The following is a 24085-nucleotide window of genomic DNA, read 5'->3' on the forward strand; positions in this document are numbered from 1 at the left end:
AGGTCCTTTCATGGACCGGCACCTGGTGGTACAGAGTCGACGATAAGAAAGTAAAAGAGAGAGAGAAAGAGGCTGATATTCCTCGGTTTACACAGAAAACCGATAAAGCCTTTGACACAAGGCTTGTGCTGCTTCACGTAGGCACCAGGCGCCCTCTCAAGGGGGTGAAGACACAGTGCACCTTCTCGAGAGGGTCTTAGAAGCCCAGGCAAGAAAGTGAGCTCAGTGGGCTTCTGCACTCCAAAGAATTAGCCTGAGAGAGAGAGAGAGGGAGAGAGAAAGACACGGGGACCCAAGCTCTGATGGAGCAAAGGTGTTTTATTCAACATAGTGTGGGTATATATACTGTCTTACAAGGTAGCTAGCAAAGATAAAATCAAAAGTCCAGACTTACAAATTATCAAGGAAACATAAGGCCATCCATATCAAAGAGAGACAGTTGTAAATAACCACTTTTACTGTATGGTTCATAAAAAGGAAGAGGGTTGTAAATAGTTACTTATCACCATATGGAAAAACTAACGAAGGAAATGCATTTATTCTCCAGCCCCTGGGAGTATTTCACTACTCCACTTAATTCCTGAATACTCAAGAATTAATAAGGGACAGAGGATTCATGACAGATCCAAAACAGCACACAGGAAGCCTCCTGTTAAATGCTTCCTGAAAAAAGGCAATGCGAAAGAATGCTCAAAGTACCACACAATTGCATTGAAAAAGCAGAGTTCCAGAAAAACATCTACTTCTGCTTCCTTCACTATGCCAAAGCCTTTGATTGTGTGGATCACAATAAACTGTGGAAAAGTCTTAAAGAGATGGGAATGCCAGACCACCTTACTTGCCTCCTGAGAAACCTGTATGCAGGTCAAAAAGCAACATTTAGAACCAGACATGGAGCAACAGACCTGTTCCAAACTGGGAAAAAAGTACGTCAAGGCTGTATATTGTCACCCTGCTTATTTAACTTATATACAGAGTACATCATACAAAATGCTGGGCTGGATGAAGCATAAGCTGGAATCAAGATTGCTGGGAGAAATATCAATAACCTCAGATAAATGCAGATGACACCACCCTTATGGCAGAAAGGGAAAAGGACTAAACAGCCTCTTGATGAAGGTGAAAGAGGAGAGTGAAAAAGTTGGCTTAAAACTCAATATTCAAAAAACTAAGATCATGTCATCTGGTCCCATCACTTCACGGCAAATAGATGGGAAAACAATGGAAACAGTGACAGACTTTATTGTCTTAGGTCCAAAATCACTGAAGATGGTGACTGTAGCCATGAAATTAAAAGACATTTGCTCCTTGGAAGAAAAGCTATGACAAACCTAGACAGTGTATTAAAAAGCAGAGACATTACTTTGCCAACAAAGGTCCGTCTAGTCAAACCTATGGTTTTTCCAATAGTCATGTGTGGATGTGACAGTTGGACCATAAAGAAGGCTGAGTGCCAAAAAACTGATGTTTTCAAACTGTGGTGTTGGAGAAGACTCTTGAGAATCACTTGGACAGCAAGGAGATCAAATCAGTCAATCCTGAAGGAAATCAGCCCTGAATGTTCATTGGAAAGACTGATGCTGTAGCTGAAGCTCCAATACTTTGGCCACCTGATGTGAAGATCTGACTCACTGGAAAAGACCCTGATGCCGGGAAAAAAATGAGGGCAGGCAGTGAAGAGGGTGGTAGAGGAGGAGATGGTTGGATGGCAACACTGACTCAGTGAGCGTGAGTTTGAACAAACTCTGGGAGATAGTGAATTACAGGGAAGCCTGGCATGCTGCGGTGTATGGGGTTGCAAAGAGTCAGACACAACTGAGTGACTCAACAATGGGGAAGGTGCTCCTTACCTGGACACTAGCATCTTTAATCTCCCAAATGAGCCAACCTGTGGCCCCGGACACAGTCAGGAAACTGACTCGTCAGATTGAGAGGCTGCTGCAGGAGCTACCATCTCCTGAATCTCGACGCCCCACTACAAGTTGCACCAGGAACATGGATGCCTCAGACCCCAGCTCTTTCTCCCATTAAATCAGCTCTGAATTCAAGACTCATGTGCCTGTAACTTATTTACAGAATTTACATCTAATTCAGAAACCGAGCTGCCAAAGAAACCAGGACCTGCAAGAAACCCCCTTTAAATATAAAGACACACACAGCTTGAAAATAAAGGGATGGAGAAAGATATTCTATGCTCTCACTAATAAAAAGAAGGCAGGAACAACTATGTTAGTTTCAGACAAAGCACACTTCAGGGCAAGGAAAATTACCAGGGATAAAGTGGAGCATTTTCATAGTAATAAAGAGGTTGGTTTTCCAGGAAGATGTAACAATCTTTACTGTGTATGTCCCTATCAACAGAACATCAAAACCAAGCAGGACCATCAATCAACTAAATGACTAACAGAGTGCTTTCATTAACAACAGCAGAATAATGGAGTACTTCAGTCAATAACAGCAGAGTACACATTCTTCCCAAGCTCTTGTGAAACATTCACTAAGATAAACCACTTTCTGGGCGATAAAACACACCTTAAATTTAAAAGAACAGAAATCATACAATGCTCTCAGGCCTCAGTAAAATTAAACTAAAAATGAGCAACAGAAAGATAGCTGGAAAATCTTAAAACACGCACCAATTAAAGAGCACAGTTCTCAATAACACATGAATCAAAGAAGAAGTCTCAGGATTAATTAGAAGATGTTTTGTGTTAAATGAAAATGAAAACACAACTCATCAAAATTTATGGGCTACACTGAAAGCAGTGTTTGGGGAGAATTTGCAGCATTGAATGCATATATTAGAAAAGGGGATCTAAAATCAATAGTCTAAGCTTCCACCTTTGGAAATAGAAAAAGAAAAAGCAAATTAAGTAGGAGAAAAGAAATAACAAAAGTGAGAGAAAGCAATGGAACTAAAAGCAGGAAATCAGCAGAAAAAAAGCAACGAAACCAAAAGCTGTTTCTTTGAAAAGATTAATAAAATCAATAACCTCCAGTGAGGCATCTAAAAAGAGAGAGCATATACAAACACTAATTTTAAATGAAAAAGGGGTCACCACTATTGATCCCATGGATATCAAGAGGATATCCCATCTATCCCATGGACATAAAGAAATATTATGAGCAACTCTATGCTGACAAAGTTGATAGATCAGGAGGAATGGGACAATTCCTCAAAAAACACAGTGTATGAAAACTCATAAAGAAGAAACAGATCCCTAAAATAGGCTGATATTTATTAAAGAAATTGAGTTGATAACTAATAACCTTCCAAAACAAAAACCACCTGGCCCAGATGATTTCAGTGGTGAATTCTATCAAATATTTAAGGAAGAAATTACACCACTTTTCTACAATCTCTTCCAGAAAATTCTTACAAAAACTCCCTAACTCATTCTACAAGGCCAACATTATTCTGATACCGAAACCAGACACAAACATTACAAGGAAGGAAAACTATAGACTGACATCTCTTATAAGCATAGGTGCAAACATTCTCAAGGAAATTAACAAATCAGAACCAGTAATATATTAAAGAAAAAAACTGCATCTCACAGTCTGCTGCTGCTAAGTCACTTCAGTCATGTCCAACTCTTTGAGACCCCATAGATGGCAGTCCCCCAGGCTCCCCCATCCCTGGGATTCTCCAGACAAGAACACTGGAGTGGGTTGCCATTTCCTTCCCCAAGGTATGAAAGTGAAAAGTGAAAGTGAAGTCACTCAGTCGTGTCTGACTCTTAGCGACCCCATGGACTGCAGCTTACCAGGCTCCCCTGTCCATGGGATTTTCCAGACAAGAGTACTGGAGTGGGCTGCCATTGCCTTCTCACAGTCAAGTGGGATTTATTCCAGATGTGCAAGGTTGGTTTGATATTTGAAAATCAATTAATGTGCTGTATCACATCAGCAGGTTAAAGAAGAAAAGCCACCTAATCATAACAATAGACACAGAAGGTTTTTGACAAAATCCAACACTCACTTTTTCCCCCAACACTCAGTCATGATAAAAACTCTCAGAAATCAGGACTAGAAAGGGACTTCGTCAGCTTGTTAAAGAACATCTAGAAAAAAATCTACAATTAAAATCATACTTACTGATGAAAAACTAGATGCTTCTTTACTAAGATCCAGAACAAGACAAAAATCTCCCATCTTACCATTCTCATTCAATATGACGCTGGATGCAAAAGAAACAAAAGTATACTGATTGGGAAGAAAACAATAAAACTATCTGTTTTCACAGATGATATGGTTGTCTATATAGAAATCAAAGAAAAACAAAGAGTCAACAGCAATAGAAAAAAAAAACCTGTGGAACTGATAAGCGATTTTAGCAAGATTGTAAGATACAAGGTCAATACGCAAAAGCCACTGCTTTTCCAGGAAATTACAGCCATTATCTTGTCATTTTTAATGGAGTATACTCTGTAGAAATACTGTGACTATCCTATACATCTGAAATTAATATAATGTAGTATCAAATATACTTCGATTACAAAGTCAATTACCTCCCTATACATTAGCAATGAACAATTAGAAATTGAAAATTTAAATAATATTATTAAATTAACACTCAAAAATGAAATAATTAGATATAATTCTTACAAAATATGTACAAGATCTATATAAGGAAAATATAAAACTCTGACAGAAGATATCAAACAATTAAATGAAGAGATATTCCATGTTCATTGATAGAAAGTCTCAATATTGCTAAGATGTCCGTTCTCCCCAGCTTGATCTATAGATTCAAAGCAATCCCAATAAAAATCCCAGCTGGTTATTTTGAGGATATTGACAAGCTAATTCTAAAGTTCATGTGAAGAGATTTAAAAAAAAATCCAAAATAGCCAACACAATATTGAAGTAAAAGAACAAAGTTGGAGGACTGATACTACCTCACTTCAAGACTTACTAGAAAGCTACAGTAATCAAGACAGTGTATTATTGCCAAAAGGACAGGCGTACAGATCAATGGAACAGAATCAAGAGCTCAGAAATAGATGCACACAGATAAAATCAACTGATCTTTGACAAAGGAGAAAGGCAATTGATGGAGAAGGTCCTTGATGGAGAAAGGACAATCTTTTCAACAAATGGTGCTGGAACAACGACTTCCACATTGAAAAAGAGAGAGAATCTAGACACAGACCTTACAATTAACTCAAAACGGACCATAGACCCAAAAAGAAAACTACAAAACTTCTAGAAGGCAACATCAGAGAAACTCTAGATGATCCTGGGTTTGGTGATGTCTTTCTAAATACATTGCACTTCATTATGTTAAAAACTTCTATACCTCAAAAGACACAGTCAAGAGAATAGGAAGACACAGACTGGGAGATAACATTTAAATAATGAACAATACTTTTACCCCCCACAGGGGCATTGGTTTGCAATTCTGAAACTACTTGATTGGCCCTAGAGTTGGACAAATGAGTAAATACACTGAGTAATGAAGCTCTGTTAGAGAAAGAAGTTCTAAATAGGGAAAGGGAGTGGAAGGGAGACTCAAGATAGAGGGGACATGTGTGTACTTATGGCTGATTCACATTATTTTACGGCAGAAGCCAACGCAACTTTGTAAAGCAATTATCCTCCAATTAAAAATAAATTTTAAATAAATAAATAAATCGGGAAAGGGAATCCTCTGGTATTGGATTGGAATTGGAGGCATCGATGTTAACTCATTGTGTGAGTGCATGTGAGTGTGTGTGTTTGTGTGTGAGCGTTTGTGAGAGAGAGAGAGAGAATGTTTTACTTCCCAACTTTGCTGAAAAGGCCCAGAAGCAGTGACATCCCAGGAGCAATATGCACCCCTGGCTCCCAGATCTTTGTGTCTAAATACCATTGTCAAAGGGAAGAAAAACAAGAAAGAGAGAAGGAAGAAAGGAACCAGGACTTGTTGCAGAAATGTCTGATTCCAGGGCTTGGAAATGTTAAATAAAAGATAAGCTTGAAACATCTTGTGGGGAGAGGAAGGATGTGCTAAGAAAAAAAGATATTATGAGGGTGTGCCAAAAGGACATAAACTGTCAACTTGAAGGTGCTCTCCACAACCAAGATGGAACATTTTGACCAAGAAAGCAAATAATGGTTGTACTGAATTATAACCCATAGATGAAAATAATGAGTACGTACTGATGCTATTGTTCAGTCACTAACTATCTGACTCTTTGTGACCCCATGGATTGCAGCATGCCAGGCTCCTCTGTCCTCCACATCTCCCAGAGTTTGCTGAAATTCATGTTCATTGGGTCAGTGGTGCTATCTAACTATCTCATCCTCTGCTGCCCTCTTCTCCTTTTGCCTTCAATCTTTCCCAGCATCAGGGTCTTTTCCAATGAGTCAGCTCTTTGCATCAAGTGGCCAAAGTATTGGAGTTTTAGCTTCAGCATCAGTCCTTCCAATGAATATTCAGGGTTAGTTTCCTTTAGGATTGACTGGTTTAATCTCCTTGCTATCCAAGGGACTCTCAAGAATCTTCTCCAGAACCACATAATGATATAAATAATTGAATACATTAATGTAAAGAAAAGCTCTTACCTAGAGTGGATTTCAAATCCTTAATGTTGAAGGAATGAGGGTCCCAAAAGACACCGATTATTAAACTGTTGTAAGAATGAAACATGGATTCAAGCTAAAATTAGTTAGTGGAAGTATGAGCAGAAATGATCTCCCAGTAGCTCCCTCTGCCCAAGATTATTACTAATTACAAAAGGAAAAATAATAACTGTTCAGTGGAGAAACTGGGCAGACACCACCTTAACCACGTGATCAAGATGAACACCAATACACTAACATGTGTAAGCAGATACCCAGTGGGAATTTGCTGTATGACTCCAGCTCAGTTCAGTCTCTCAGTTGTGTTCAACGCTTTGCAATCCCATGGACTGCAGCACGCCAGGCCTCCCTGTCCATCACCAGCTCCCAGAGTGACCTCAAACTCATGTCCATTGAGTCGGTGATGCCATCTAACCGTCTCATCCTCTGTCGTCCCCTTCTCCTCCTGCCTTCAATCTTTGCCAGCATCAGGGTTTTTCCAATGAGTCAGTCCTTTGCATCAGGTGGTCAAAGTATTGGAGTTTCAGCTTCAGCACCAGTTCTTCCAATGAATATTCAGGACTGATTTCCTTTAGGATGGACTGGTTGGATCTCTGTGCAGTCCAAGGGTTCTCTCAAGAGTCTTCTCCAGCACCACAGTTCAAAAGCATCAATTCTTTGGCACTCAGCTTTGTTTATAGTCCAACTCTCACATCCATACATGACCACTGGAAAAGCCATAACTTTGACTAGACGGATCTTTGTTAACAAAGTAACATCTCTGCTTTGTAATATGCTGTCTAGATTGGTTAAAGCTTTTCTTCCAAGGAGCAAGTGTCTTTTTAATTTCATCGCTGCAATCACCATCTGCAGTGATTTTGGAGCCCAAGAAAATAATCCTGTTACAGTTTCCATTGTTTCCCCATCTATTTGCCATGAAGTGATGGGACCGGATGCCATGATCTTAGTTTTCTGAATGTTGAGTTTTAAGCCAGCTTTTTCACTCTCTCTTTCACTTTTATCAAGAGGTTCTTTAGTTCCTCTTCTCTTTCTGCCATAAGGGTGTCATCTGCATATCTGAGGTTATTGATATTTCTCCCGGCAATGTTGATTCCAGCTTGTGCTTCATACAGCCCAGCGTTTCTCATGATGTACTCTGCATATAAGTTAAATAAACAGGATGACGATATACAGCCTTGACGTACTCCTTTCCCTATTTGAAAGCAGTCTGCGTTCCATGTCCAGTTCTAATTGTTGCTTCTTGACCTGGATACAGATTTCTCAGAAGGCAGATCAGGTGGTCTGGTATTCCCGTTTCTTTCAGAATTTTCCACAGTTTATTGTGATCCACACAATCAAAGGCTTTGGCATAGTCAATGAAGCAGAAGTAAATGTTTTTCTTGAACTCTCTTGCTTTTTTTGATGATCCAACAGATGTTGGCAATCTGATCTCTGGTTCCTCTGCCTTTTCTAAATCCAGCCTGAACATCTGGAATTTCATGGTTCACATACTGTTGAAGTCTGGCTTGGAGAATTTTGAGCATGACCTTGCTAGCATGTGAGATGAGTGCAATTGTGCGATGGTTTGAACATTCTCTGGCATTGCCTTTCTTTGGGATTCATGACTCATGGAACTCAAAATGGGGCTCTGTGATAACCTAGAGGAGTGGGACTGGGCGGGAGGTGGGAAGGAGTTTCAAGAAGGAGGGGACATATGTACACCTATGGTTAATTCATGTTGATGTATGACATTGTAAAGCTATCATTAATCAATTAAAAATAAAGAAATATTTTTTAGAATGGTAATGAGAGCTCTCAGTATCACGTACCATAGATTAGATCTCCTGAGAAAGGTACAATACCATTTCTATGATATTCTTGCCAAAAAATGCATAACTTCATTCTAATCATGAGAAATATCAGACAAACTTAAACTGAGGAACACTCTAAAATGCCTTAGCAGTGCTCTTCAGAAGTCTCAAGGTCACAAAAAGCAAAGAAAGACAAAGGAGCTGTCACAGATCAAAAGAGACATAGGAACCCTAAAAATTACATGTGCTAGGAGATCCTGGGTGGAAATCTGGACTAGGAAAAACAAAAGATACTAATAGGAAAACAGATGACATTCAAATAAGGTCTGTAGATTAGCTAATCATGCCCATTTTCTGGTTTCCATGATTGTACCGTGGCTACGTGCAGAATGTTAACATTCAGGGGATGAGGGGGATATAGGAATTCTACGTTTGCAACTGTTGACCTGAAACAAATGCCTAGACTGTCAGATATTTTCCAGCAGTGGTGGGTTTCCTTGGGATCAGCAGAGCATAACTCGGGTCTGCGACCATGATGCACCACACGCAAGTCCCTGCACGATAAGGAGACGAGAGCTCTTCTGTAGAGGAAAAAGGGACGTTGAGAAGGGCTAGAGGAAACAAAGCGTCCATGGCTTTCCCTTGGCTGGGTCCTCACCAGGAAGGAAGAGGAGTGTTTCCTTCTTCCTATCTGGCTCTGCTTTCCTTACAGGGTGTGAAAGTTCTGCCTTCTAGCTGCCCAACCCAGTTTCACTGAAATTTCTATTTATTCATTTCTTACACAACTTTCCTGTAAATGTATTTCCAAATTATTTTTTTTTAAAGAGTAGTGAGTACCTTTTCCTTAGAAAGGAAAGAGTAGGAACCAGAGAGTACAGGAAAAAGTCCAGCCATAAATAATCCTGATATTGGAAGCTACCACTGATGAAAGGCTGACTCTTCTAATTATGAATAACACAAGAAAACTTTTCTGCCCTGATGGGACACATCCATCCCACATAGAGTAGCAGCCATTTTCACACTCCTGCTTCCTCTCATCCATCTCTTTCCCCTTGCTCATCACCATCTAAATTTCTACAGCTGACTCTTGAACAACAAAGAGTTGATTTCTGCAGGTCCAGTAACACATGGATTATTTTTCCATAAAAATATGTGAATTTAGTAAATTCACTGCAGTAATACATAAGCTGAGGTTGACTGAATCTGTACATTTGGGGAATATAAGATATTAAACGCTATGCACAGTAACTGTAAGGCTATGCGCAGACTTTTGACTGTGTGGCGGTTGGCATGCCTGATCCTGCGCTGTCCAAGGATCAGCTGTGTGTCACGTGTCTGTCGTGTCTTCTGTTTTATTGTGTCTCTCTCCACCAAAATGTAAGCGCCATGAGAGTAGAGAATTTTTGCTTCTTCACTGATGTACTCCAAGTGCTTAAATTAATCCTTGGGGGATATCCCTGGTGGTCCAGTGGCTAAGACTCCATTCTCCAAATGCAGGGGCCCGGGTTCAGTCCCTGGTCAGGGAACTAGATCCCACACGCCTCAAGTAAGAGTTCACATGCTACAAATAAAAAGATCGCCCGTGCCACAACAAGGATCTCCATACCTCAACAGGCAAGACCTGGCACTGCCGAATAAATAAATAAAAACAAATATTTCTAAAATGTATTTTTAAAAGATATCCTTTTAAACAGACCATAAATAAATATATTGGTCTTTGGATGAAGGTGGCTGGAAAGTGAAAGTGTTAGTTGCTTAGCCATGTGCAGCCCTTTGCCACCACACAGACTGTAGCCCACCGAGCTCCTCTGCCCATGGAAATCTCCAGGCAAGAATCCTGGAATGCGTAGCCATTCCCTTCTCCAGGGGATCTTCTCAACTCAAGGATCGAACCCAGATCTCCTACACTGCAGGCAGATTCTTTACCGTCTGCAGCCACTTGGATGAAGGTGGCTAGACAAGAAGCCAAATCATGGACTTTGATTCTTCAGGGAGATCTTAAAAAGATGAGGAAAGGAGAGGCAGTGTGTGACATCACCAAGGTCTTTGGGAAGTGGGGCCTAGACATGATACCAGTAGCCGCCAGGGTATACGGAGGGGGACCAGACTGCCTGCCATTGAATGACAATATTCTGAACGGAGGTACCTAACAAAAGGCCGCAGTCTAGCCCATCACCTCTGAGCCTTCATGTAGGCCTGAAACAAATGGCCAGGGGAGTAAAAATCTCTTGACTAAAAAAAAAAAAAAGGCAGAACCTAAACCTTGAGAATTGTTTTACTTGGGGCATTACTGACGGCTTCAGCCCAGATGCAACCTCCAGGTAGCTCTGAGGACGGTACTGAGAGATGAGGGAGGAGCCAGGATATACAGGGGCTGGGGAAACACACACACACACGCACACACACCCCAAACAGGTAGTAAAACATCAAAAAATTACTGTTAATTAAAGAAAAACCAGACATCTCAAGTTAATGAATTTAGCGCTTTTCTCTGTGTGGGCAGATGCAAGAGTCTGACCTGGTCTTCTCTGGTGGTCCACTGGTTACAGTCCACCTGCCAATGCAGGGGATGCAGGTTCAATCCCTGGTCCAGGGAGATCCCACACGACTGGGAGCATCTAAGCCTGAGCACAGCTGCAACTACATCAGTCCCTCGAGAGGCCGTGAGCCACAGCTCTGGTGCCCACTTGCCTAGAGCCTGCGCTCTGCAACCAGAGAAGGCACCGTACTGAGAAGCCCATGCACCGCAGCGAAGAGCAGCATCCACTCACCACGATTAAGAAAGCCCACAAAGATGACCCAACACAGCCAGTAAATTAACTAATTCCCTTAAAAAGAGTCTAGTGAAATCACTTCTGTGGTATGCATCTTACCTAACCTAGCGTCAGTACCCTCTTTTTGCCTCCACCCTGAGTCCCCTAGGGATGCTCTGTCAGGGGTGGCTGCTGGCTTGACAGCCACCCCATCCTTTGTTTACTGAGATGGCAGGGGGCATTCTTTGTCCACAGATCCCAGATTGCCAAGACCCACAGAGATCCCCAGATGTTATGTCAATTTGCGAGGAATTTGTACCAGGTACCATGACCTGAGTAGCTTAAACAACAGAAATATCTGCTCTCTCAGTTCTGGAGCCCAGAAGTCTAAGATCAAATGCCAGTGAGGTTGGTTCCTTCTGAGGTCTGTAGGGGAGGGTCTGTTCCCTCCTCTCCCCAGGCTCTGGTGGTGACCTGGCCATCTTTAGGGTTCCTCGGTGTGTAGAAGCATCCCCACCTCGATCTCGGCCTTCACCTTCACGTGGAATTCTCCCAGTGAAGACGTATGTGTGTCTCTCTGTCCAAACTTCTCATTCTAAGGACACTAGTCATCCTGCATTAGGTCCACCCTAATAGCCTTGTCCTAACTCATCACCTCCACAAAGACCCTCTTTCCAAATAGAGTCACATCCTGAGGTCTTATTGGAGGTCTGAATTCAACATAAGAATTTGGCGGGTTCACGCGTCAACCCTTAATACAGGTCTAGCTCTTCAAGGAAATTGTGTTTTCAAGATGAAAGCGGCCTGGGATGGCTATTAGTTGGTATAGATGGGTTATTGTACTGTAAACCCTGACAGTTGTTTGGCGTGTCTGTCTGGGTTTTTGTAAAGTAACTTTCCGATAACCTCCAATTCATGCCTGACAACCTCTGATTGCCAGGCATCCAAGTCCAAGACTGTTATCTAGAATAAACACCTTGCCAGGCACACCTTTGTTTTAGAGATTTTAGTTAATTTGACTATTTGGGCCACCTGGTTTTTTTTTGTTTTTTCTCTTCCTGCACTTTCCATTACGGCTCAGGTATTTTAAATCCACCAATAAAAAGTGAACACAAAAAAGCCTAGGCCCCCACCCTTGACCCCAATAAAAGCAGAACCCCAGACCCAAGATCTCAGTCTCTCTCTCTACCCTCAACGGTGCTGTGGGGCTCCAGGCGTGCTGTGTTCTTCCAGGTCCTGTAAGTAATAACCTTTATTCTTTCAAAGATCTCTGATGATTATTGTTAAAGGGCATCTTGCAGTTAATAAAAACCGTGTCAGCTGATCCAGCCACAGCACTGGTTAGAGATAGGCTGAGAGTGCCATGTGACAGGTTTCCTGCTCACTGATCTCAATGACCAGCAGTGTAAGAAGACAAAGTGTATTTCCTGCTCATGCAAAGACTGTTGCATGTCTGCAGGATTCTTCCGAATAAGTGTCCTCTATGCTGGGACTCAGGGACCCAAGCTGACTTCATCTTCTGCTCCACATGAGGGGCACAGAAAGCCTGGGGCGTTGTAGGTGGTCTCTGCCTCGCTCTGCCTGGCAGTGGCTCTCAGCACTGATGCACACAGTTTGCTGGCAGGATTCAGTCTCCTGAGCCTAACCTGGAGGGGGGCCTGGAGGATGTGGGGAGCAAGTGAAATGATGGTGGGCAGCATCACGTCTGCACACTGGCATTTTGGGGATGGGTGTGGGGAAGGGTTAACTGAAGGCCCCAGGAGCTAAATTCTTAGCAGTGGTGAAGGGCATGAAGAAGGCATCTATTTGGGAAATAGAGTCACAGTCTCCCTGAGGCTGAAGAAGAAAGAGCAGTAGATTCAAGGAGCATCAGTCAGTTCCATCTCCAAACAGGTGACGACTGGGGGTGAAGTGTCAGCAGTGCGTGCCTGGAGCCGGGGTGGAGGGAGGCTAGGACACCCTCTAGCTTTCTCTAGAAGGAATGGAGGAAGAACAGAAGATGGAAGAAGGAAAGGAGCAAGTGGAGATGCTGGTCCGTGTCAGTGGGAAGACCATCTGCCCCATTGCAGTTCTGTCCCTGCGGAGGTCCCAGGGGCCACTGGGGGCAGGGCAAATCCCCAGCAGCTCCTGAAAGCCTCACCTCCTGGTGCTTCATGGAGGCTTAATATGTACGTCCTGTGGATGACTGGTTGATTGAATGAATAACACTAAATGCCCTATTTCTTCTTCCCAAATGGCATACTTAGCAGAAGAAAGGAACCAGTCAACAGCAGGTAGCCCCTGCCCTCTCCTGAAAGTGGGTTCAAAGGGGTGACTAGTGGTCACACCCAGACCAGATTATCAGAGTTTATTCACTCAGGAGAAAGAGATTACAGAATCATCTAAAATTTGGCATCGGCTGATGGCACATAAGGTGTTTCCATCCTCAGCTCCGTTGTGCTAGTTGATTGATGAGAGGCAAAAATAAGGGGAGATTGCCTGGGGGAGAAGCATGCCAAACTCTGAGTCCAACACCTGGCCATAAGGCCACCCCGTCCTCTAACCCACCAACCCCCAAGCTCCCAGAGGGATCAGCTATTTAACTGGAGTTCAGAATAAACAAGGCAATCTCTTGCAGATGTTAACTTGGGAGCCTCTGAGAAGTAAATAGCCAGAAATGAATACCCAGTCCCTGATCACTGGCTGCCTTCAAGTGGCTATAGTGTGTGTGTGTGAGAGTGTGTGTGCAGGCACATGCAGGCAGCCATGAGCACAAGTCTGCACGTGCCTGATTTGGTGAGACAAGAGGGCATGGTGTGCACAAGTGTGTTGTGTGCATACGTGGGTATATTGCGATAAAGGATGCCCACCGTAGTAGGTGAGCACAAGACTGTATGTTTTATGCATTCACTTGGGTGTGAGTAGGTGACTGTTTGTGCAAGTGTAAGTGTTCAAAGAGAGGCTGCTGCTTTAGTTCTCAAGAAAAACACTGCGGATTGGGCTCATGGGCAGAATTCCCAAGCCTTGACTCCAGTGTGGGGGTAAGAAACATCTAACGGGGACACACAGGCTAAGACCTCAGGGGTCTCCCAGTTTTGTGCAATGATCTGGTCACCGCCTTCCAGGAACTCTCAGGTGGGTGAGGAGCATGGGGGTCTCGGTGGTGTGTATTGCGGGGAGGCGTGGTCTTGACCAGTGGAAAGTTCGACAAAGCTGGGCAGTGCCCCCTCCACATGTACTGTGTGCCCGATGCAGGCAGTCACGCTGGATCCTGCCTGGGGCTGAGAAGCGTGTCTGCAAGTTCTTCTAAAGGCTCTCCATCAGAACTGCTGGATGCTGGCAGGAAAGCAGAGCCCAGGGCAGAAGCCACTATCACCTGGGAGAAGGGTCTAGGCCGTCGTATCTGTGTTTCTCCCCACAGAACCCTCAAGATGAAGACCCTCCTGCTGCTGGCAGTGATCATGGCCTTTGGTAAGAGCTCATCCTACCTCTCACCCTGGTGGCTCAGAGGATAAAGCATCAGCCTGCAATGCTGGAGACCCAGGATCAATCCCTGGGTCAGGAAGATCCCCTGGAGGAAGGCATGGCAACACACTCCAGTATTCTTGCCTGGAGAATCCCTTGGACAGAGGAGCCTGGTGGGCTACACTCCACGGGGTCGCAAAGAGTCGGACACGACTGAGCGACTTCACTTTCATTGTCACTCACCAGAAGGGCGACAGCCCAGGAAAGGAGGCTCCTTCATCCCCAAGGCTCCCTTCCCCCGCGTCTGACCCCCTCTCTGTGGGAGGAAGGCAAGGACCTTTGTGGGGAGGGGGAGTGGCAGAGAGAGGCAGAGGTGGGTGTGCAGTCCCAGGCCCCATCACCAGGCAATGTCCTTCCAGCCCTTCTTCAGGTCCATGCACATTTGTGGGATTTCGCGAAAATGATCAGGCACACGACAGGAAAGGGAGCCCTGCTCAGCTACGGTGCCTACGGCTGCTACTGTGGAGTGAGTGGCAGAGGATCCCCCAAGGATGCAACGGATCGGTGAGGCCACCCCAGCCCTCCCGCCTCTGCCCACTTGTGGCCCCGGCTGGGGTGGGAGCCGAAGTCCCCACGTCAAAGAACACCAGCGAGGCTCAGCTGAAACAGCAGCCATCCTGGTCAAACTGTGCTCTAAACTAGTCCCGTGTCCCTGGGTCTCTGCTCGGGGTCAGGTGGGTGAAACCACGGGCACTGGGCTCCCTGGAGCGTGGGGAGGCCGCCCCATAGCTCAGTCTTGTCACAGGTGCTGTTGGGCACATGACTGCTGTTACAAAAAGCTGAAGCATCATGGATGTGGCACCAAGTTCCTTAACTACAATGTGTCTATCCGCCGGGGCCAAATCACGTGTGGTAAGAGCAAGTCCTACCGACTGCACCCAGCCTCCTCTGCTCTTTTTCCTGTGTTCGCTGTGCCAGGCACCAGAGCTAGATACAAAGGGACAGGTCTCTGCCTCAAGGGGCTCACAGTTGAGTGGGAAGTAAGGAAAAGGAAAATACAACTCGGTGGAGTCTGATGCGCAGTGAGGAAAAGGGCGGGGCTCTGAACACAGCCTGAGGGTCAAGGAAGGCTCCTCAGAATGGTGACCTCCAAGCTGCAGCCTCAAGGCAGAGAGGAGTCAAGGGGAAGGAGGGTTGGGGCATCCCACCAAGACAACACAGCAGGGTCCAGGGGACCAGAGTGGGCTGGAGCAGTTCTGTGCTGTGGAAGGGAAATGTGAGGATGAGACAGAGTGGTGAGTAATAATGCCAGAGAGAAAGACATTTCAGAGGACTTACTCTGGCTGAGGGTGGATGTAGACTGATGGAAGGGGGTGTATTGTCATGATGCAGACAAAAGACAGCAAGCCCTTGACCTGTAGCAGTGGTGGTCAGCTGGGGCAGATTCTCAGCTGTGTTGCCAAGGATCCAGTCCTTTCCCAACCTTCTGCTCTGCCACATTGGCAGTGTGATTCCAAGGCACACTTAGAGCTTCAAGAGTTGTGGCTTCACCCTACAAAAGAGGCTTTCCTTTACAAGCCTCTTTCCAGAGAGAGGAAATTCATCCTTCCCGGAAGCCCCCAGCAGACTTCCCCTTGGGGCTCACTGGTCAGGGCAAGGTCACGTGCTTCCCCTACACCAATCACTACAAAGGAAACGGATGACCATGACCTATCAAGAACCATTCCCCGGCTCCAGTGGCCCGGGACTTTGCACCTGAACACATCTGCTGGGGAGAAGAAAGAGACAGTGGCTAAGAGAAAGGCTTTTCACAGAATCCCAGTGCTCAGCTGCTGGTGCTCTCATGACACTGGGTGTGGGCTTTCTGAGGGCCCACACAGGGCCCTCATCAGCCAGTAATATCTGAACATCAATGCTTGTCCCAGACTAGAAATCCTGGGAGAACAGGGGCTGTGTCTTGTCCCTCGGAATTCCAGAAGAAACCATAGAATATGAACTAACCCCCACCCTGTTTTTATTTTCTTGTGGTTTCAGCGGATCAAGGTGTGTGTAGACGTATAGTCTGTGAATGTGATAAAAAAGCTGCCATCTGTTTTGCAAGGAACCAGCACACCTATAATAAAAAGCTCCAATACTACAGAAACTCTCTGTGCACAGGGCGTGCCCCGCAGTGCTGAGAGGCCCCCGATCCTGGACGCCTTACCCCCCAGTGCTGAGCCTCCACTCTGACACCCAACTCCCTGCCCTAGCCACGTTCCCTCGCAAATGAAGGAAACCCCCTCTTCCATCCTAGAGACCAGCCAGGAGCCCTTCTCTCCCCCAACAGAAGCCTTCTATCTGGAAAGAGAAGCACAGATCTGGGCATGTATGCCAAGCTCCTTGCCCCCGCTTCCTTGGACAGCCAGAGGTTTTGTTCCTCCCATTTCCACTCTTCTTCAAGTCCAAAGTCATGTTTAGCTGTGGCAGCTACACTCCTGGTGGGCTCTTCTGAATAAAACAATTTATTTGGCAAACTGTATGTGAGTGTGTGTGTGTGTGCGTGTGTGGTACTCACAGGTACTTCTAGTGTGAAAACAAACCAGTACAAGGGAATGGCTTGAGAGGGGTTAAAAATATGGGCTTCCCTGGTGGCTCAGTCGGTAAAGAGTCTGCCTGGTGTGCAGAAGACCTGAGTTCGATGCATGGTTGGGGAAGATCCCCTGGAAAAGGAAATGGCAGACCACTCCAGTATCCAGTATCCAGCCTGGCAGGCTCCATGGGGTCCACGGGGCCCCAAAACATTGGGCATGACTGAGGGATTGACACTTCACTTAGCGTCAGACTGGCTGGGTCAAATCCCCACCACCACCACTTCCCTGAGCCTTAGCGCCCTCATCTAAATGGAGATCGCTTTGTCCCAAGTGCCCCCTGGCTTACTGGGGAAGTTAAATGGATAATGGACATAAACCGGCGGCTCTGACATGTCTGTCTCTGTCCTTATTGTTACAAGAAAAACCCAGCCTTCCACCTCTCCTACCCTGGGCAAGAGCAGCTCCTGCTGGCCTGTTGGGGAGAGACAGAAGCACAGCTCCTGGTGTTTGGGGGTCTATAATCCAAGTCTTCTGTGAGGCACAATCTTCTATGTTGCCGCCCAGAGGTGGGTCAGTGTAACACTGGCCACCAGTGGGATTCTCAGGGCACTTACCACCTCACCCAGGGCTGGCTTCCTGGGCTTGTGACCCAGGCAGAGTCCCAGTGGGCACTGCGCCTACTTTACAGCTCTGTCCAGCCATCTCAAGTTGTTAATGACATGGAATCCAGCATTTTGTTCTGCACGGGGACCCACAAAGTAGGTAGCTGGTCCATCCCTCACCTGGATGCTACTTCCCCTCTTGTTATCCAAGGCTCCTCTGAGATATTCCCACCTGGACCAGAATTCTTCAATAATCTCCACCAGAGCTGCTGGCTCTGTACAGTGGGGAAGGGCTCAAGGAAACAAAGAGTCTGTGGCTTTTCATGGGCTGAGTCCTTACCAGGAAGGAAGAGGACTCGTTCCTTCTTCCCACTGGGCTCTGTTAACCTTCCAGGATGTGAGACCTCTGCCTTCTGGCTCCTTAATTATATTTCATTGAGGTTTCTGTTTATTTGTTTCTTACATAATTTTCACATAAATGTATTTCCACATTAGAAGTTTTTTTTTAAAGAGTATTAAATAATTTTTCCTCACAAAGGAAGATTAAGAATCAGAGCACAGAAAAAGTTCAGGCATAATTCTGATTTTGGAAACAATCACTTATACGAGGCTAGCTCTTCTAATTATTAATAAATGAAAACATTTCTGAGCGTTGACTATTCTGTTTGAACATGTCCATCCCATGGAAAGTAACAGGACCTCCCCTAGGATGCTCCTGCTGCCCCTCATCCATTTCTGCTGCCTCTTCCCTCTTGCTTCATCACTGTCTAACACCCCACCATTGACTCTTGAACAACAAGGATTTGAATTGCTCAGGCCCATTTATACACAGATTTTTTTTTCAGTAAATAGACATATACACTACAGTACTACAAAAAGATGGCTTAAAACTCAACATTCAGAAAACTAAGGCCATGGCGTCCAGTCCCATCACTTCATGGCAAATAGATGGGGAAACAATGGAAACAGTGACAGACTTTATTTTCCTGGTCTCCAAAATCGCTGCAGATGGTGACTGCAGCCATGAAATGAAAAGACGCTTATTCCTTAGAAGAAAAGCTATGAGAAACCTAGACAGCATATTAAAAAGCAGAGACGATACTTCACTGACAAAGATCTGTATAGTCAAAGCTATGGTTTTTCCAGTAATCATGTATGGATCTGAGAGTTGGAACATAAAGAGGGCTGAGTGCCAAAGAATTGATGCTTTTGAACTGTGGTGTTGGAGAAGGCTTTTGAGAGTCTCTTGGACCGCAAGGAGAGTAAACCAGTCCATCCTAAAGGAGATCGGTCCTGAATATTCATTGGAAGGACTGATGCTGAAGCTGAAGCTCCAATACTTTGACCACTCTTCAGCGAAGAGCTGATTCAAAGACCCTGATGTTGGGAAAGACTGAAGGCAGAATGAGAAGGGGATGACAGAGGACGAGATGGTTGGATGGCATCACCGACTCAACAGACATGAGTTTGAGCAAGCTCCAGGAGATGGTGAAGGACAGGGAAGCCTGGCATGCTGCAGTCCGTGGGGTCGCAAAGAGTCGGACACGACTGAGCGACTGGACGACAACAGTGCTACATAATCTGAGGTTGGCTGAAGCCACGTATATGGGGAATCACAGATACTGGGGCCCACTGTGAAGTTACAGGCAAATATCTGACTGTGCAGAGGCTCAGTGCTCCTGACCCCCATGCCATTCAAAGGTCACCTATGTATCACTCACCTGTTGTATCTTTTGTTGCATAACCTGTCTCTCTCCACTAAAATGTAGGCCCCATGAGAGTACTTTTGTTTTTTTATCAAAGTACTCCAAGTGTTTAAATTAGTTCTTGGATGAAGGTCGCTGTCAAGAAGCCAGACTGCTGATTTTGAATTATTGGGAAAAATCCTGAGAAGATGGGAAAAGGCATCACCAGAGTCCTTGAGTGCTGGAACCTGGACACAATACCAGGGGCCACCAGGATACACGAGGGTGGGGTGCGTTGCCGCCATAGAAACAGCAGTGTTCCAAAGCTGAGGTGAGTGACAGAAGCCCACAGTCTAGCGCATCACCTCTGCGCCTGCATCTAGACCCAGGACAGACGTGAGAGCAAAAATCTGTTGATGGAAAAAATGCGGAACGTAAACATTGACAATTATGCTTTATTGGGGGCTTTACAGAGGACTTCAGCCTGGATACATACTGTTGGGCAGGTCTGAGGGCTGTCCTCAGGGGTAAGGGAGGAGTTGGGATATGTAGGAGTTTTTGCAAAAATAAGCAAACGAAAAAGCATGGGTGGTTAAACACCAAAAGATATCTGCCAGCTAAAAGAAAACCTGGTATCTCCAGTTAATAAATTTGGCGCTTTTCTACGTGTTAAAAGATGCAACAGTCTGGAGTTGATGCAATCATCCCTGTGCCTTACCTCGTGCACCTTACCTGCCTAGGGCTGGTACCCTGTTTTCCTCCGTTCTGAGTCCCCTCGGGGGCACTGTCAGGGCTGGTACCCTGTTTTCCTCTGTTCTGAGTCCCCTCGGGGGCACTGTCATGGCTGGTACCATTTTCCTCCATTCTGAGTCCCCTCGGGGACACTGTCGGGGTGGTACCGTTTTCCTCTGTTCTGAGTCCCCTCGGGGACACTGTCGGGGTGGTACCGTTTTCCTCTGTTCTGAGTCCCCGCAGGGACACTGTCTCCTGAGATGGCAGGGGGCATTCTTTGTCCTCAAATCCCATATTGTCAAGACCCACGGGGATCTTCAGAGGCTGTGTAATTTGCTAGGAATTTGTACCAGGAACCATGACCTGAGTAGCCTAAACAACAGAAATATCTGCTGTCTCAGTTCTGGAGCCCAGAAGTCTAAGATCAAGGCGCCGGTGAGGTTGGCTCCTTCTGAGGTCTGTGGGGGAGGGTCCGTTCCCTCCACTCCCCAGGCTCTGGTGGTGACCTGGCCATCTTCAGGATTGCTTGGTGTATGGAAGCATCACCACCTCCTCTTGGCCTTCACCTTCATGTGGAATTCTCCCAGTGAAGACGCATGTGCATCTTTGTCCAAACATCCCCTCTTTCTAAAGATACCAGTCATCCTGCATTAGGTCCACCCTAGTAACCTTATCCTAACTCATCATCCCCACAAAGACCCTCTTTTCCAAATAGAGTCACATCCTGAGGTCTTACTGGAGGTCAGGATTCAATGCAGGAATTTGGCGGCGACACAAGTCAACCCTTAATGCAGGTCTAGCTCTTTAAGGAAACTATATTCAAGACGAAAGCGGCCTGGGATGGCTGTTAATAGATAGGTTACTGTAGTGTAAAGCCTGACAGTTGTGTTGGTTTTTTGTAAGGTATATTCCTGATAACCTTCGATTGGTGCCTGATAACCTCTGGTTGCCAGGCATCCAGGTCAAAGATAGCTATCTAGAATCAACATCTTGCCAGCCATGCCTTTATTTTATAGATTTTGGTTAATTTGACTATTTGGCCACCTGTTTTTGTGGGGTTTTTTTTTCTCTTCCTGCGCTTTATATTACTGCTCATGTATTTTAAATCCACCAACTAAGAGTGAGCCAACAAAAGCCTAGGCCCCTACCCTCAACCCAAATAAAAGCAGAACCCCAGACCCAAGATCTCAGGCTCTCTCTACCCTTGACCTCACTGTGGGGCTCCAGCTGCGGTGTGTAACTTCCAGGTCATGTAAGTAATAAACCTTTATTAAAGGATTTCTGATAATTATCATGAATGGGTGTCACGCAATCGTAACAACCATGAGGTCTAATCCAGCCACTGCATTGATTATTGATGGGCTGAGACCACCGTGCTTGCTGCTCACTGATCTCAATGATCAGTAGTTTAACAAACCAAAGTGTATTTCTCACTCATGCAAAGACCACTCCCGGACAGGGTCCTCCACACGATGACTCAGGGACCCAAGCTGCCTCCATCTCCCGGTTCACCATTCAGGGCACAGAAACTGGGGCACAGGACGCGGCCTTTGCCTCACTTCCGCCTGGCGGTGACCCTCAGCACTGATGTACACATTTTGCTGGCAAGATTCAGTCTCCTGAGCCTAACCTGGAGGGGGGCCTGGAGAATGTGGGGAGCAGGCAGAATGGGGATGGGCACCGTAGCCTCTGGTCTCTGGCTTTTGGGGGGGTGAGTGTTGGGGACTATTAACTGAAGGTCACACAAGTTAAACTCTTAGCAGTGGTGAAGGGCTTGAAAAAGGCATCTATTTGGGAAATAGAGTCACTGTCTCCCTGAGGCTGAAGAAGAAAGAGCAATAGATCCCAGGAGAATCAGTCAGCTCCATCCCCACACAGGTGAGGACTGGGGAGGAGGGGGCAGCAGTACATGCCTGGGGTGGGAGTGCGGGGACCCCTGGACAGTCTCTGGCTTTTTCTTGAAGGGGAGGGGGAGGAAGAGAGGAAGGAGGAGCCAGAGAGAAGCTGGAGGTGCTGTTCCCAGCCAGGCGAGTAGGTGTCATCTGCGTCATGCAGCTCTTTCCCTGCTGGGGCCTCCAGGGCCCCTGGGGGCGGGACAAGCTCTCATCAGCTCCTGAGAGGTTCTCGGGGGTCCTGGCACTTTGCGGAGGCTTAGCGTGTACTTCTTGAATGACTGGTTTATGGAATGAATGAATAACACCAACTGCCCTGATTCTTATTCCCAAGTGGCTTACTTAGCAGCAGAAAGGAAAAATCCTTGGTCAGCAGCAGATGGCCCTCTCCTGGAAGTGGGTTCAGGAGGGTCACACCTGGACCCAGTTATGGGGATTTATTCACTCAGGAGGGAGACCCACAGGAAAGATGACAAAATAACCGACAATTTCGGCATCAGTTAATGGAACATAAGGATGGAAAAAACCTCAGTTCTGTACTGTTGATGAGAGGGGAAAAAAGAGGATTGCCTGGGGTGAGTAGCATGCCAAACTCTGAGTCCCCCAACTAAGGGGAGTATCCCCACCCCATCCCCTACCCCACCAAGCTCCCAGAGGGATCAGCTATATAACTGGAGTTCAGAATAAACAAGGTGGTCGCTTGGAGACACCAATTCAGGATCCTCTGAGAAGTAAAAAGCCAAAAATGAATATCCAGTCCCTGATTACTGGCCGCCTTCAAGGGTGCCTATAGTGTGTGTGTGTGTGTGTGTGTGTGTGTGTGTGTGTACTTGTGTGTGTATACGTGTGTGTGTACTTGTGTGTGTACATGCATACATCCATGAGCACAAGCCTGCTGTGCCTAATTTGGTATGACAAGAGGGTATCTGTGCACAAGAGCATTGTGTGCATACGTGAATATATTGTGTAAGAGGGTGTCCACATTAGCAGATGAGTATAGAGTGTGTATGTGTACGTATGTGTGTGTGAGTAGTTGTGTATTTGTGCATGTACAAGTGAAAGTGAAAGTTGCTCGGTTGTGTCCGTCTCTTTGTGACCCCATGGACTGTACAGTCCATGGAGTTCTCCAGGCCAGAAGACTGGAGTGGGTAGCCTTTCCCTTCTCCAGGGGATCTTCCCAACCCAGGGATCGAACCCAGGTCTCCCGCATTGCAGACGGATTCTTTACCAGCTGAGCCACAAGGGAAGCAGGTACGTGTTTAAGGTTTGAAAGAGAGGGTGCTGCTATAGTTCTGGAGAAAGACAGCGCGGATCCAACTCCATGAGTGGGGTTCACAAGCCTTGACTCCAGTGTGTGGGGGGGAGTAAGATACAGCTACTGGGGGGCACAACACACAGCCTAGGACCTCAGGGATCTCCCAGTCTGGTGGGGTGGCCTGGTCACAACCTTCCAGGAGCTCTCAGCGGGGTGAGGAGCATGGAGGTCTCTGCAGTGTTTCATGGGGGGAGGGGGTTCTTGACCAGTGAAACTCAACAGAGCTGGGAAGCGCCCCCTCCACGTGTACTGTGTGCCCGATGAAGGCAGTCACGCTGGACCCACCTAGAGCTGAGGAGCGTGTCTGCGAGTTCTCTTAAAGACGTCTTCATCAGGATCGTTGAATGTGAGCAGGACAGCAGGGGCTGGGGCTGATGCTGGCGCCACCCGGGAGGGTCTGTCTGTAATTCTCTCAACATGAAGACCCTCCTGCTGCTGGCATTAATCATGGCTTTGTTAAGAGTCAACAGTGACCTTTCACCAGAAGGGGAGCAGCCCGTGGAGGGAGGCACCTCCAAACCCAGCTTCCATTCCCACTGCATCTGGCCCCCTCTCAGTGGGAGGAAGAGAGGTTGTCTTGTGGGGAGGGGAGAAACAGAGGGAAGTCACAGCATCTCAGGCCCCATCACCAGGCAGTGCCCTTCCAGCCCTGCTGCAGGTCCATGGAAACCTGGTAGATTTTCAGAAAAAGATCAAGTACATGACAGGAGGAGAACCTGTGACCACTGATGGCTT

General features: G+C 46.1%; 1 protein-coding gene across 1 annotated transcript; it reads left to right on the top strand.

The window, feature by feature from the left end:
- Positions 1-12239: 12239 nt before the first annotated feature.
- LOC133234290 (phospholipase A2, membrane associated-like) lies at positions 12240-17072 on the top strand. Its single transcript, XM_061394659.1, has 5 exons — positions 12240-12348; positions 14511-14560; positions 14974-15118; positions 15360-15466; positions 16589-17072. The coding sequence occupies exons 2-5, from the start codon at positions 14521-14523 to the stop codon at positions 16729-16731; spliced, it is 435 nt and encodes a 144-aa protein (XP_061250643.1). The 5' UTR covers positions 12240-12348; positions 14511-14520; the 3' UTR covers positions 16732-17072.
- Positions 17073-24085: the final 7013 nt, after the last annotated feature.

This window comes from Bos javanicus, chromosome 2 (assembly GCF_032452875.1).
Source record: "Bos javanicus breed banteng chromosome 2, ARS-OSU_banteng_1.0, whole genome shotgun sequence".
Taxonomy (NCBI): domain Eukaryota; kingdom Metazoa; phylum Chordata; class Mammalia; order Artiodactyla; family Bovidae; genus Bos; species Bos javanicus.